The 11,955-nt window shown below is 48.7% G+C and overlaps 1 protein-coding gene across 1 annotated transcript; it reads left to right on the top strand.

Annotated features, from left to right (window-relative positions):
* Positions 1-256: 256 nt before the first annotated feature.
* LOC114619971 (mucin-17-like) lies at positions 257-5,787 on the top strand (the record flags this gene model as incomplete). Its single annotated transcript, XM_028765929.1, has 6 exons — positions 257-325; positions 531-693; positions 2,913-3,074; positions 3,237-3,334; positions 4,181-4,260; positions 5,746-5,787. Coding segments are annotated over 6 exons (614 nt in total), but the record flags the coding sequence as incomplete, so codon positions are not given.
* Between the last annotated feature and the right edge of the window lie 6,168 nt (positions 5,788-11,955).

Here is an 11,955-nt window from a genome sequence, read left to right on the forward strand (position 1 = left end):
GACAGAGGGCTCAGGTGACAGCGACCGGTCTGTAACCTTCCAGCCAGTCTCCTACATTGACCCAGGGAAGGCCCACGACCTCCCAAAGGTTCTGCAACCTTCCCAAACAGCAGCAGCATCTGGAAATCAAGCGTCCGAACACACAAGCTTGCAGAGAACACCTCGCTGTGCTGTCTCAGTCCTCCCCCCCTCCCGTACACATCGGAGGTATCAAAGCAGCCTCCGTGATAAAGGGCTTTGTGTGTCTCCTTCACAGCCTTACTGTGTTTCAACTCGACTGCCACCCGGGTGCAAAGCAGTGCCACAATCAGCGTCAATCCTGAGGGTATGTGTGATCTGCTGGGACTTGTTCTGGGAAAGGCTGGAGAGGCAGAGAGGTGGGGCAGGGAGGAGGCAGGCAGGGAGGAGCCTGGCAGGGAGGAGCTGGGCAGGAGGCAGGGAGGACCTAGGCAGGGGAGAGCAGAGCAGAAGGCAGGGAGGAGCCAGACCTGGCCTCCTAGTTCTTAGCTGTCCTTCCATGTCCCCCTCAGAGACGTGCAAGAAGGAGGCTGGAGAGGACTTTGCAAAGTTGGTCACACTCGGGCTCAAGGACAATAAGTGGTATTGTATCACGCCTTGCTCATCCGGCTACAGTACCTCCAAGAACTGCAGCTACGGCAAATGTCAGCTGCAGCGAACTGGAGCCCGGTGCCTGTGAGTACCCACTTTGCCCACGCGGTTGCTCCTCTCTTGGAGGCCAAGGTCATGAGATTCTATCCCTATAGCCCCTGAAAGTACACAAGTGTGAAAGAATCGGGTTGGGTGTGGCCAAGTCCGGAGTGACTGAGGTGGATCAGGAACTGTCCAACCTGGTAGAAAAAACTCCAGGACACAGTAAGCGATGTTCCAGCTTCAGGAGGCTCCCAGGCTAGCCGAGAACACAGGGCCTCTTTCCCAGAGGATGAGGACAGGTGGAAAGGTGCTTGCCACCAAGCCCGAGTTTATCCCTCTGATCCACACAATAGAAGGAGAGAACCACCATTTGCAAGTTCTCTAACCTCCAGAACACACACACACACACAGAGAGAGACACACGCACACACAAACATACACACATACAAACATACACAGAGAGAGAATCTTTTTTATTTTTAAAATAAATTTATTTCATGCATATGACTACACTGTAGCTATATTTAGACACACCAGAAGAGAGCATTATCAGATCCCATTACAGATGGTTGTGACCCACCATGTGGTTGCTGGGAATTGAACTCAGGACCTCTGGAAGAGTGGTCAGTGCTCTTAACCAATGAACCATCTCTTCAGTCTCAATTTCATAATTTCTTAAAATGGCCCCTGCTACAGAAATAGGTAATGCAAGCTATGTGTCTCCATGGGGACAGGGAAGCTGTGTAGCCTAATCACAGACACGGGACACAGGAAAGTCAAAAAAGCCATTGCCAACTGAATGCTGAGTTAGTGCTGCCTGTTTGTGGTGCCAGCGCTTGGTAGGTAGAGACTCCAGAAAGTTCATGAGTTCAAGATCAGTCTGAGCTACCCAGAGAGGCTCTGCCTCAGAAACATTGAGGACCAGGAAGATGGCTCAGTTGATTAAAAAAAAAAAAAAAAGTTTGCCACGCAAACATGAGAGCCCAAGTTCAGATCCCTGGCACCCACGTAAAAAAAAAGTCAGGCATGGGCTAGAGACATGTCAGAAGTTAGAGGACCCTCCTGGTGGCTGACAACTACCTGTAACTCCAGTTCCTAACTCCTGTTATGCCCTCTTCTGGTTGCTACGGGTACTGCATGCCCATGGTACATATGTGTATACACGGACAACTTTCACATACATAAAAATTAAATTTATTTCAAAAATTAAAAGTAATTTTTAAAACATGTCACAGCACTGGAGGCACATGGATCCCTGGGACGGGCTGGCCAGCCCGTCTGGACTACTTTTCAAGCTCCAAACCAGTGTACTAGTTACTTCTGCGGCTGTGATAAAACACCATGACCAAAGCAGTTCATGGAAGAACATTTATTTAGCTTTATGGTTCCATAGGGGCTGAGGAAGGCATGGCAGCAGGGAACCAGAACAGGAGCTAGCCAATCACATTTCATCACACTGGAAGCTGAGGAAGCAAACCAGAATTGGCGAGAGGCTTTCAGGCTCTAAGCTCTGAACGCTGACTTTGAGATGCACCTCTTCTAGAAAGGCTCCACACCTTAAAGGTCCCATAACCTCCCTAAACATCGTCACCAAGTGGGGGGTCAAACATTCAAATACTGTGGGGGACATTTTTCGCTCAAACCGTTACAACTGCGTAGAGACTTGTCTCAAGACACCAGGTGGACAGTGCCTGAGGAATAACACCTAAGGTTGGGCTCTGTCTACACACACACACACACACACACACACACACACACACAGATCAAGGATAGCAGAAAGAGCAATTCACAGGCCTGAATTGCTATCCCAGAGTAACCTGGGTGGAACGCCTTCTTGGAGCAGAGGCTCCCAAGTTGATCCAAGGTTTATCAGGGAAGAAATGGACACAGAGAGAGCAGCTTGGGCAAGAAGAGCTTGGGGGCTGGGGCTGACAAGCTCTGGATCAGAAACAGGGGGCGGGGGTGAGGGTGTTCGCAAATCAGACTGAAAATGAAAACATTGGGTGAGCAGGTAGACGGGCCAGCTTGGGGTGTAGATGAAGGAAACGGGGTTAGAACAACTGCCTTGGGTCCCGGACTACTGCTGGCAGAAAGGCCTGTAACTGGGCTCCTGACAGGATCTGCCTAAAGAGACTGGACTTGGACCTGTCACCCATCCATCTCCTCAGAACTCCAAGCAAACTTGCACCTCATTAAGTCTCCATGAGGCCGGAGCAATGACTGACTCTTCTCTCTCCTCTCCGCCCCTTCTCTTATCTCAGCTGCCTGTCCACGGATACTCACTGGTACAGCGGGGAAAACTGTGACTGGGGCATCCAGAAAAGCCTGGTATATGGGCTCGGGGGAGCCGGGCTGGCGGTGCTGTTGGTGATCCTTGTGATCCTCCTTGTCTTCTCCATCCACTTCAGAAGAGAGGCACAAAGGTAAGGCGCATGCGTACTCTTTCCTCTTTTACGTTCTCTCCCTTGGCAATCTCCATCCTCGAGGTGGATGGTGGGCTTCTGGAAGCGGAGGTGTAGCTCATCTTCGGTCCTTGTCTCTTGTCTCTGATCATAACTGGGTTCCATGGCGCTTCCTCCCCATAGGCAAAGGTCCAGAGTGTCCGAGATGTACAGGTGGGGTGAAGAGGAAGGCAGAGCATCTCCCGGAACCTTCCACAACGTTGGCTTTGACCACAACGAAGGTATATTGGCCATCTCTGTGGAGCTCACACTCAGAATAATAGGAAGGGTGGGAGACAGGAGACCCGGGAAAGGTCCTGGGATCATTTCCCATCTCTGAACATTTAGTGCCACATTCAAAGCTTATCTGGAATCTGGGTCAGATACAATATGGAGATTGTACAGAAACACCGTAGGAGAGGCACAGAGCCGGTTAATGGTGTGGATTTCTCTAGTGCATAAAGCTATGCCTCTATCAACATAGACGAGGGCCCAGGAGTGAGCTTCCTCATCAAAAAGTGACTTACATCTCAGAAAACAGGTTATGTATTGTTAAATGCAAGCGTTATAATTTCTAAAAACAGGGCTGAGGGTATGCGTCAGTAGATAGAGTGCTGGCTGAGCATGCGTGGACTGCATGGAACATCTCCAGTGCTACATAAATCAGATGTGGTGGTGTTCCTGCATAATCCCAGCAGACAGGACCACCAGCAGTCAAAGTCATGCTTGGCTACATAGTCAATGTGAGGCCAGCCTGGGATGCAAGAGACCCTGTCTCCAAAAGCAAAAAAAAAAAAGACCGGCCTGGCCTGGCAGTGGTTCCTTTCCTCCCAGCACTCTGGAGGCTGGAGGAAGTGGAGGAAGTGGCCTCCTAAAGTGCAAGCCCAGTGTGTCTCTGTACTTTCTGAGACCTAGCTTCTCTGTGTAACTCACAGTGACCGCAACTGATTTACACCATCTGTCACATTCCCGTTGGTTTTCGTTTCAAGGTTGTGGGGTGAGGCCCCCTTCCCATCAGTGGGGCTCAAAGGAGTGATGAGAATCTGTCTTCCTAAACACCTGTCTCCTTGTGCTCCTTCCTCCCTCAGAACGAGAAAACTACATCCCCTTGGACTCCGTGTACAGCAACTTCCAGGCTTCCCTAAACCATATAAACCCTGAAAGAAAGGTAAGAATGACCCGGAAGAGCCCCCATCCTGTATCCTGAGCTCCCCATTGCTCCTTCTACCTGATAGAATCCTCAGGCAAGCAAAGCTGTGGCCTGTTGGTCCAGGCATTGGTCTCTGGAACATACTTCAGTGGTTTTACTCAGAAGGGCAGGAGTTGGGGGTGAGGAACTCAGTACTTCCCCTGGCTTCTGACTCAGTTTCTTTCTGGGCTTTAGGCATGACCTTGATGTCCTAGGGATTTAAAAGTTAATGTGGGGGGCGGGGCACGGAGAGTCTAGAGAAACGGCTCGTGGTGAAGCATACTTGTTGCTCTTATGGGGACTGTGTTTGTCCCCACAAGACAGCACCCACATCATGGTTCACAATGATCCAACTTCAGCTCCAGGGAACTTGACACCAGGGGATATGAACCCCATAGGCACCAGGCATGCACATGACACATTTACATACATGTAGGCAAACATTCATACACATAAAATAAATAAATCTTATTTTTTAATTTAAAAAAATTTTAAAACAAGGTCTTACTGCGTAGCCCAAGCTGGCATCAAATTTGTGCTCCTCCTGCCCCAGGTTCTTGAGTGCTGAGGTTATGGGCATATGTCACCAAGTCATTATAACGTTTAAGGTATAGTTTACTGCTGGCCATGGCTCAGTCGGTAGAGTGTCTGCCTAGCATGCACAAAACCCCGATCTCCATCCCGCCTTTTCACAAGCTGCTGGTACAGCCTTGTCACTCCAGTACTGGTGAGCTAGAAGCAAGAGGATCAGAAATTCATGGTCTTCTTTAACTATGACATGAGTTTAAGGCTAGCCTGGGCTACATGAGACTTTGTCTCCAAACATTTTGTTTCAAATATGTGGAATAATTGAGGACTGGAGAAGCCTTGGGATAAAGATGAAACCAACACACCTAGCCAGGAAGAGAGACTACAACTTGTTTGTACTAGACTCTAAAAAACAAAGATTCCAGGGCAGGCAAGACATCTTGGTGGGTAAAGATGATTGCCAACAGGCCTGATGACTTGAGTTAATTCCCAGGACCCTCACGGTAGAAAAGAGGAAAATGGTTCCCATTTGTTGTTCTCAACCCTCCATATGCACACGCATGTGCGTACACACACACACACACACACACTCACAAGAAATCAAATGTAGATCCAACATGGTAACACACATCTTTAATTCCAGCGCTCAGGAGGCAGAGGTAGGTGGATCTCTGTGAGTTTAAGGCCAGCCTGGTCTACAGAGTAAGATCCAAGCTATCCAGGGATATATAGTGAGATTCTGTCTCAAAAGGAAAAAAAGGAAGGAAGGAAGGAAGGAAGGAAGGAAGGAAGGAAGGAGGGAAGGAGGGAAGGAAGGAAGGAAGGATACCTTTTTAAAAGTTCCAGCTGAGTGTCTATAAACTCAAGTCTTACACGCTTCCCAAACTAGATTTCTCCTGTGTTCAGCCCGTATCTATTTCCGTTTCTCTTTTTCAGATCCAGATTCAGAGGCCCCAAGTCGTCATGACATCACTGTAAATACTAACGCAAAAGCGGTTTGCATGGATCCGTGGAGCTGAGGACCGAGGAGGAACATGCTTGGCCAAGCATGGTGGAACACACCCTACACTGAGAGTTGCCCGGGGAGACTTACTGGGGAATAGACCCTGCAGTTAGCAAGAATGGATACCAGAGGGATGATGCGGGAAGCTCAGAAAGTATGAAAACTGCAGTGCCCATGTTATGATGGCAGGCGATACCTCCCGGAACCCCATCCCCAGAGATGGCCTCCTACCCCGGGCCCACATTCAGCACCAAGGGCAGCGCCCCACCCGCGGCCATTGGCGATTGTTTTAACATTGGATTGCATGCTTCTAAGAAAGATCCCGTCCCGTCTCCACGACAAGCACTGGTTTTAACACAGACCATCTGTCTTTACAAGGTCACGCTCAGTTTTAAGTTTCTTTTTGAGATTATGATTAAAGCTTTTATTTTGTTGCATCCTAGTTTTCCTTATGGAAATACAATTATATGTTTATTTTTTTAAGACTTAGTTTGTTTTTAATTATGTGTATGTGTGCGTATCTGTGTGCATGTGCACATGAGTACAATTGCCCGTGGTGGCCAGAAGAGGGCATCAGAGTCTCCGGACTGGAGTAACAGGCTAGTATTGTGAGTCTTTTTTCCTAGTACTGGGAAGGGAACTCAAATTCCTCTGTAAGAGCGGTCACGCTCTTAATAGTCTCTTCAACCCCCACTCCCATGTGTGCTTATAATAACTGAAAGTAACCAAAGCAAATTGGCTGCAAGTTTTACAGATTCTAGAACTTTCTCTAGTTGCCACATTATACAGGTCTCTGGACCACATGTACTGGGCTCTCTGTCCTCTTCCCTCCAGGATGTAAACCAACCCTCAATACTATGAGAGGGAATGTCTTCGCCCAAGAAAAGAACCACCCCCAACCTTCTCCAGCATCACTTGTTGATCTCTGAGGAATGGCATGAGGCAGGACCACACCTATTCACACACATGAGGCAGGCAAAGGATTGAGCTCTCTGTGGTTTGGAGAGGTGGCTCAGTGGATGAGAACACTTTTTGTGCAAGCATGAAGACTTTAGTTGAAATCCCCTAGAAGCCAAGTTAAGCAAAAGAGGAGAACTGGCAAGATAGCTCAGTGGTTAAAGGCACTTTCTGTCAAAGCAGACCTGGTAGGAGAGAATCAACCCCACACTGTCTTCTGATCTTCACATGTACACTGTGACACATGCATGTGCACACACACACACACACATATACATACACAAAATAAATAACTAAAATGTACTAAATGCTTTTAAAAAGCTGTGATTGTCAGATATGATGCCTCAAAACTTTAATCCCAGCACTTGGGAAACAGAGGCAGGCAGATCTCTGTGAGTTCAAGTCCAGCCTGTTCTACAGAGTGAGTTCCAACCGGTCAGAGCCTGTCTTAGCTAGGGTTTCTATTGCTGCAACTAAAACACTATGACCAAAAAGCAAGTTGGGAAGGAAAGGTTTTATTCAGCTTATACTTCCAGATCATAGTCCATCATTGGAGGAAATCAGGACAGGAACTCAAGCAGGGCTGGAGCCTGGAAGCAGGAGCTGATGCAGAGGCCATGGAGGGGTGCTGCTCACTGGCTTGCTCCCCATGGCTTGCTCAGTCTGCTCTCTTATAGAACCCAGGACCACCAGCCCAGGGATGGCACCACCCACAATGGGCTGGGTCCTTCTCCATTGATCACTAATTGAGAAAATGCCTTGCAGCTGGATCTCACAAAGGCATTTTCTCAACTGAGGCTCCTTCTTCTATAATGAGTCTAGCTTATGTCAGGTTGACACAGAAAACTAGCCAGTACAGAGCCATATGATGTGACCCTGTCTCAGAAAAATAAACATTTTAAAAAATAAAAAAGCTGAGCGTGGTGACCCACAGTGTCTGGAGCCCCAGCTGCCGGGCTAGCTGCAGATCCAGGGCTCCGTCTGAAGGAATCAGAGCAATGGAACAAGTCACCTGACTTTCTCCTCTGGTCTCCATGTATGTGTGTGTGCACACACTCCACATACACACATGAGAACACACACATGCACACACACTCCACATACATGAGCACAGATACACTCCACATGCACACACATGCATACACACGTCACACACACGAGCACACACACACTCCACATGCACACATGAGAACACACACATGCACACACATTCCACATGCACACATGAGCACACACACTCTCTGCATAAGCACAAGAGCACACACCCCCACATACACACTCTATATACACACAATAATAGTACATTTAAAAAACAAACCAAGCTGGGCAGTGGTGGTGCACGCCTTTAATCCCAGCACTTGGGAGGCAGAGGCAGGCGGATTTCTGAGTTCGAGGCCAGCTGGTCTACAGAGTGAGTTCCAGGACAGCCAGGGCTACACAGAGAAACCCTGTCTTGAAACAAACAAACAAACACAAAAACAAAGCAAAACAAAAACCAACCCACATTCTGCACTTTCCCTGGGACAAAGCTCATGTCTCTTTGCAGAGCTCCTAAGAGACGGGACTCCCATATTCCCAGCTCTCTCCTCAGTGCTGTGGGGTATAATGTGACCATTTGGATCCAGTCTGGCCGTCTGCCTAACAAGAACTAGATCACTCCTCAGGCCCACTACACTGCTACAAGTCTGAACATTTTGGAGCCATTTTATTCTTATATGTATTTGTGTGAGCTCCGAGGGGCTCACACAGGTGCCCTGCTACCACGAGCGTGGTCAGAAGACAACTTGTGGGAGTTGGTTCTCTATAATGTGTGGAATTGAACTCAGGTCGTCAGGCTTGGCAGCAAGCACCTTTATCTGCTGAGATATTCTCGCTGGCCTGTTAGGCATAAGTTTTAAATTTGATTCTTTTTAGCTTTGTAAATGTGTGAGTGTACAGGTTTGTAGGGGATTGCAGTCCCACGTGTGCCACAGAGAATGTGAGAACAGCCTCAGGTGTTCTCCGGCTTCCCTCCCATCTTGGTTGAGACAAGATATCTTCCTTCCAGGCTCTGACTCTCATCCCAACATAGGAACACTGGAATTTCAGATGTGTGCTACTGGTCCATCTCTATGTGGTTCTGTGGGTCCCAACTCAGGTGTTTACACTTACACGGCAAGCCTTTACCCATTGACTGAGCCCTCCCTCCAATCCTTGGGGATGCTTCTGTATTCTTTCTTTCTTTCTTTCTTTCTTTCTTTCTTTCTTTCTTTATTTCTTTATTTATTTATTTATTTATTTTTTATATACATTGGTGTTTTGCCTGCATGTGTGTCTGTGTGAGGGAGTCAGATCCCCTGGAACTGGAGTTACAGACAGTTGTGAGCTGCCCTATGAATACTGGGAATTGAACCCAGGTCCTCTGGAAGAACAGCCAGTGCTCTTAACTGCTGACATCTCTCCGGTCCCCTTATTTATTTCTTTTTAAGACAGTGTCTCACTATGTAGCACTGGCTGGCCAAGAACTTGCTGTGTAGATCCGGCTGGCCTCTGACTTATAAAGATCCACGTGCCTCCTGAGTGCTAGAATTAAAGGTGTGGCCCGGCAAGAAAGGGACGTTCATTTTCTATTTTTCTGCAGACTGAGTGTCCATTTTGCCCTTAGAAGGCCTCCCACTCTAAGCCTCTTTAGAGCTTAAGCTAAGACAGAGCCTGGACTCTGCTGCCCCCTCGTGTTCACTCTAAGCATCTGCAGGCAATGGTCAGTTTCTCAGCCATTCCCTTAGAAAATCTGCAGCCTACGCTTGGTTCCTTTTTGCGTTAACTCTCAAAACCCTCAGTGTGTTGAATCTAGATGCCTTCGCTTTAAGACTTGCTTCTCAGGGGCCTGGCAAGATGGATCAGCGGGTAAAGGCACGTGCTGCCAAGCCTGACGATGTGAGTGTGATTCTTGGGACCCACAGGGCAGGAGGGAATTGATTCCTGCCAGTTGTCTTTGATCTTACTCACCAAGGCAAGAAAGCTTTAGAGCATTCACGCACAAGAGTACACACACACATGCATACACACCCACAAACACACACTCATGCACACACATGCATGCATAAATGCACATACACACATATGCACACACACACATTCACACACGTGAATGCACACATATGCATACACACACGCGCACATAAATAAAACAAGTTTTTTTTTTTTAAAAAAAGAGAATTCTCTCTCATGAGCCTGTCCATCCATGAAATGGGACCTATCCTCTCTTTTTCTTTTCATTTGAAACTGAGTCTTTTATAGACTGGGCTGGTCTTCCACTCGAGATGTAGCCAAGGAAAACCTTGAACAGCTGATCTTCCTGCCTCTACCTCCTGAGTGCTAAGATTATAGGCATGCACCGCCACACCAAGAGAAGGACTTTCAGTGGGCTCCCATGATGCATGTCGTCACCTTTCCCTGCTTGCTCCCTTCCGCTCTTTCCCTGCTTGCTCCCTTCCGCTCAGCCACGCAGACACTGCCCAGCCTCCAAACTCAGCAGCCACTGACCACCTAGGTAAATGTACGAAGGTCACTTCTTTTGGACCCTAATGTCACACTTGTAAAAATGGAGCGACTAGGACCTGCAGGATGACTCAGGGGTAAAGGCATGCGCTGCCAAGCCTGACAACCCAAGTTCGATTCCTGAGACCCACACCACAGCAGCAAAGAACTACGGACTCCCGTAAGCTGCTGCGTGAGCTCTACACACGCACAAAGACGTGCACACAAAAGTTATTCGTCAATTAACTAAACGTGAAAAACGGAGCGGCCGTTATGTCATAAATGAGGGCATTCGAGGCAGAGGCCAGAGGTTTGCCCAGAGTGCTGAAGAGACAATCTAAGGGGCCTGGCAAGCTGAGGCAAGCTGATCACAAGGTCGAGAACAACCTGAGTATCATAGTGAGATCCTGTCTCCAAGATTTAAACAACAACAATTTAAACAGCAAACAGAGAAGCTCATACTAAAAGAGGGTGGACCCTAGTCGAAAAGGTATTCTTACCAAAAGGGGACGTTTGGACACAAAGACACACACGCTGAGGGGACGTCAGCTAACACAGAGAGATGGGATGAGGAAGGTGATGAGTCTACAAGCTGAGGACACCAGAGATAGCCAGCAAGATGCAGTGGGGACTGCTTATGAAGGTGGTTTGGTTTTGGTTTTGGTTTTTCCCTGAACTGAGGATTGAGACTAGAGTCTCACCCATGCTTAGTACTTTAACCATTTAGCCACGCCCCCAGCCCCTCACTGGGGGATTCTAGGCAGGGGCTCTACCACTGAGCCACGCCCCCAGCCCCTCACTGGGGGATTCTAGGCAGGGGCTCTACCACTGAGCCACGCCCCCAGCCCCTTACTGGGGGATTCTAGGCAGGTGCTCTACCACTGAGCCACACCCTGGCCCTCTTTTTACTTTTTGAGACAAGGTCTAAGTAGCCCAGGCTGGCCTCGAGCTCACTATGTAGCCCAGACTGGCCTTGAACTTTCTTCCTCTTGCCTTCAGTCTCCGAAGTAGGATCCTAGCAGGCCTGCACCATCATACCCTGCTCTGTTGAGGGATGTTGAGTCTTTTTCATCAAGCCAGCACCTGCCTTATAAGGCAACACAGGGAGGCGAGGTCATGGACACTCCAACCCCACCCACAGCCTTCCCCCAGCTTCCTTACCATACTCACTCCTTGTACATTTGAGGTTTGCTCATCCACACAATCTCCCCCACCATTGTTTTTGTTGTTGTTGCTCTTGGAGTGGTGATGGGGGGAAGGGCGGGGCAGTTCTTTCTCTGTAGTCCCAGCTGGCACAGAACTCGCTGTTTTGTCCAGGCTGGCCTAGAGCACTTTAACTAAAAGCTCCCATTTCGTTCTCCCGAGTGCTGGGACCGCAGGCTACAGGTAAGTGTCCCCACCCCATCGCTACCACCCATGGCTCCCAGCCCTTCAGTTGCTCTTGACCTCAGGAAACCTCTGGGGCTTGCACCTCTAATGCTAGCTAGCTAGCCTGGCTTCCCAACCCCCCACCCCTCCTTGACTCGGCTTCCCTCCCTCCCTCTGGATCCCTCCAGGAGGCACAAACCTAATCAGACTGATTATCGCCCAAGTTCAATTCCACTTTCCCTGGCTCCAACACAGGCTGTAAATTTCCTTCACTGTTGGGCTCCCCAGTGAGACTAGCC

Source organism: Grammomys surdaster, unplaced genomic scaffold (genome assembly GCF_004785775.1).
Source record: "Grammomys surdaster isolate TR1022 unplaced genomic scaffold, NIH_TR_1.0 166, whole genome shotgun sequence".
Taxonomy (NCBI): domain Eukaryota; kingdom Metazoa; phylum Chordata; class Mammalia; order Rodentia; family Muridae; genus Grammomys; species Grammomys surdaster.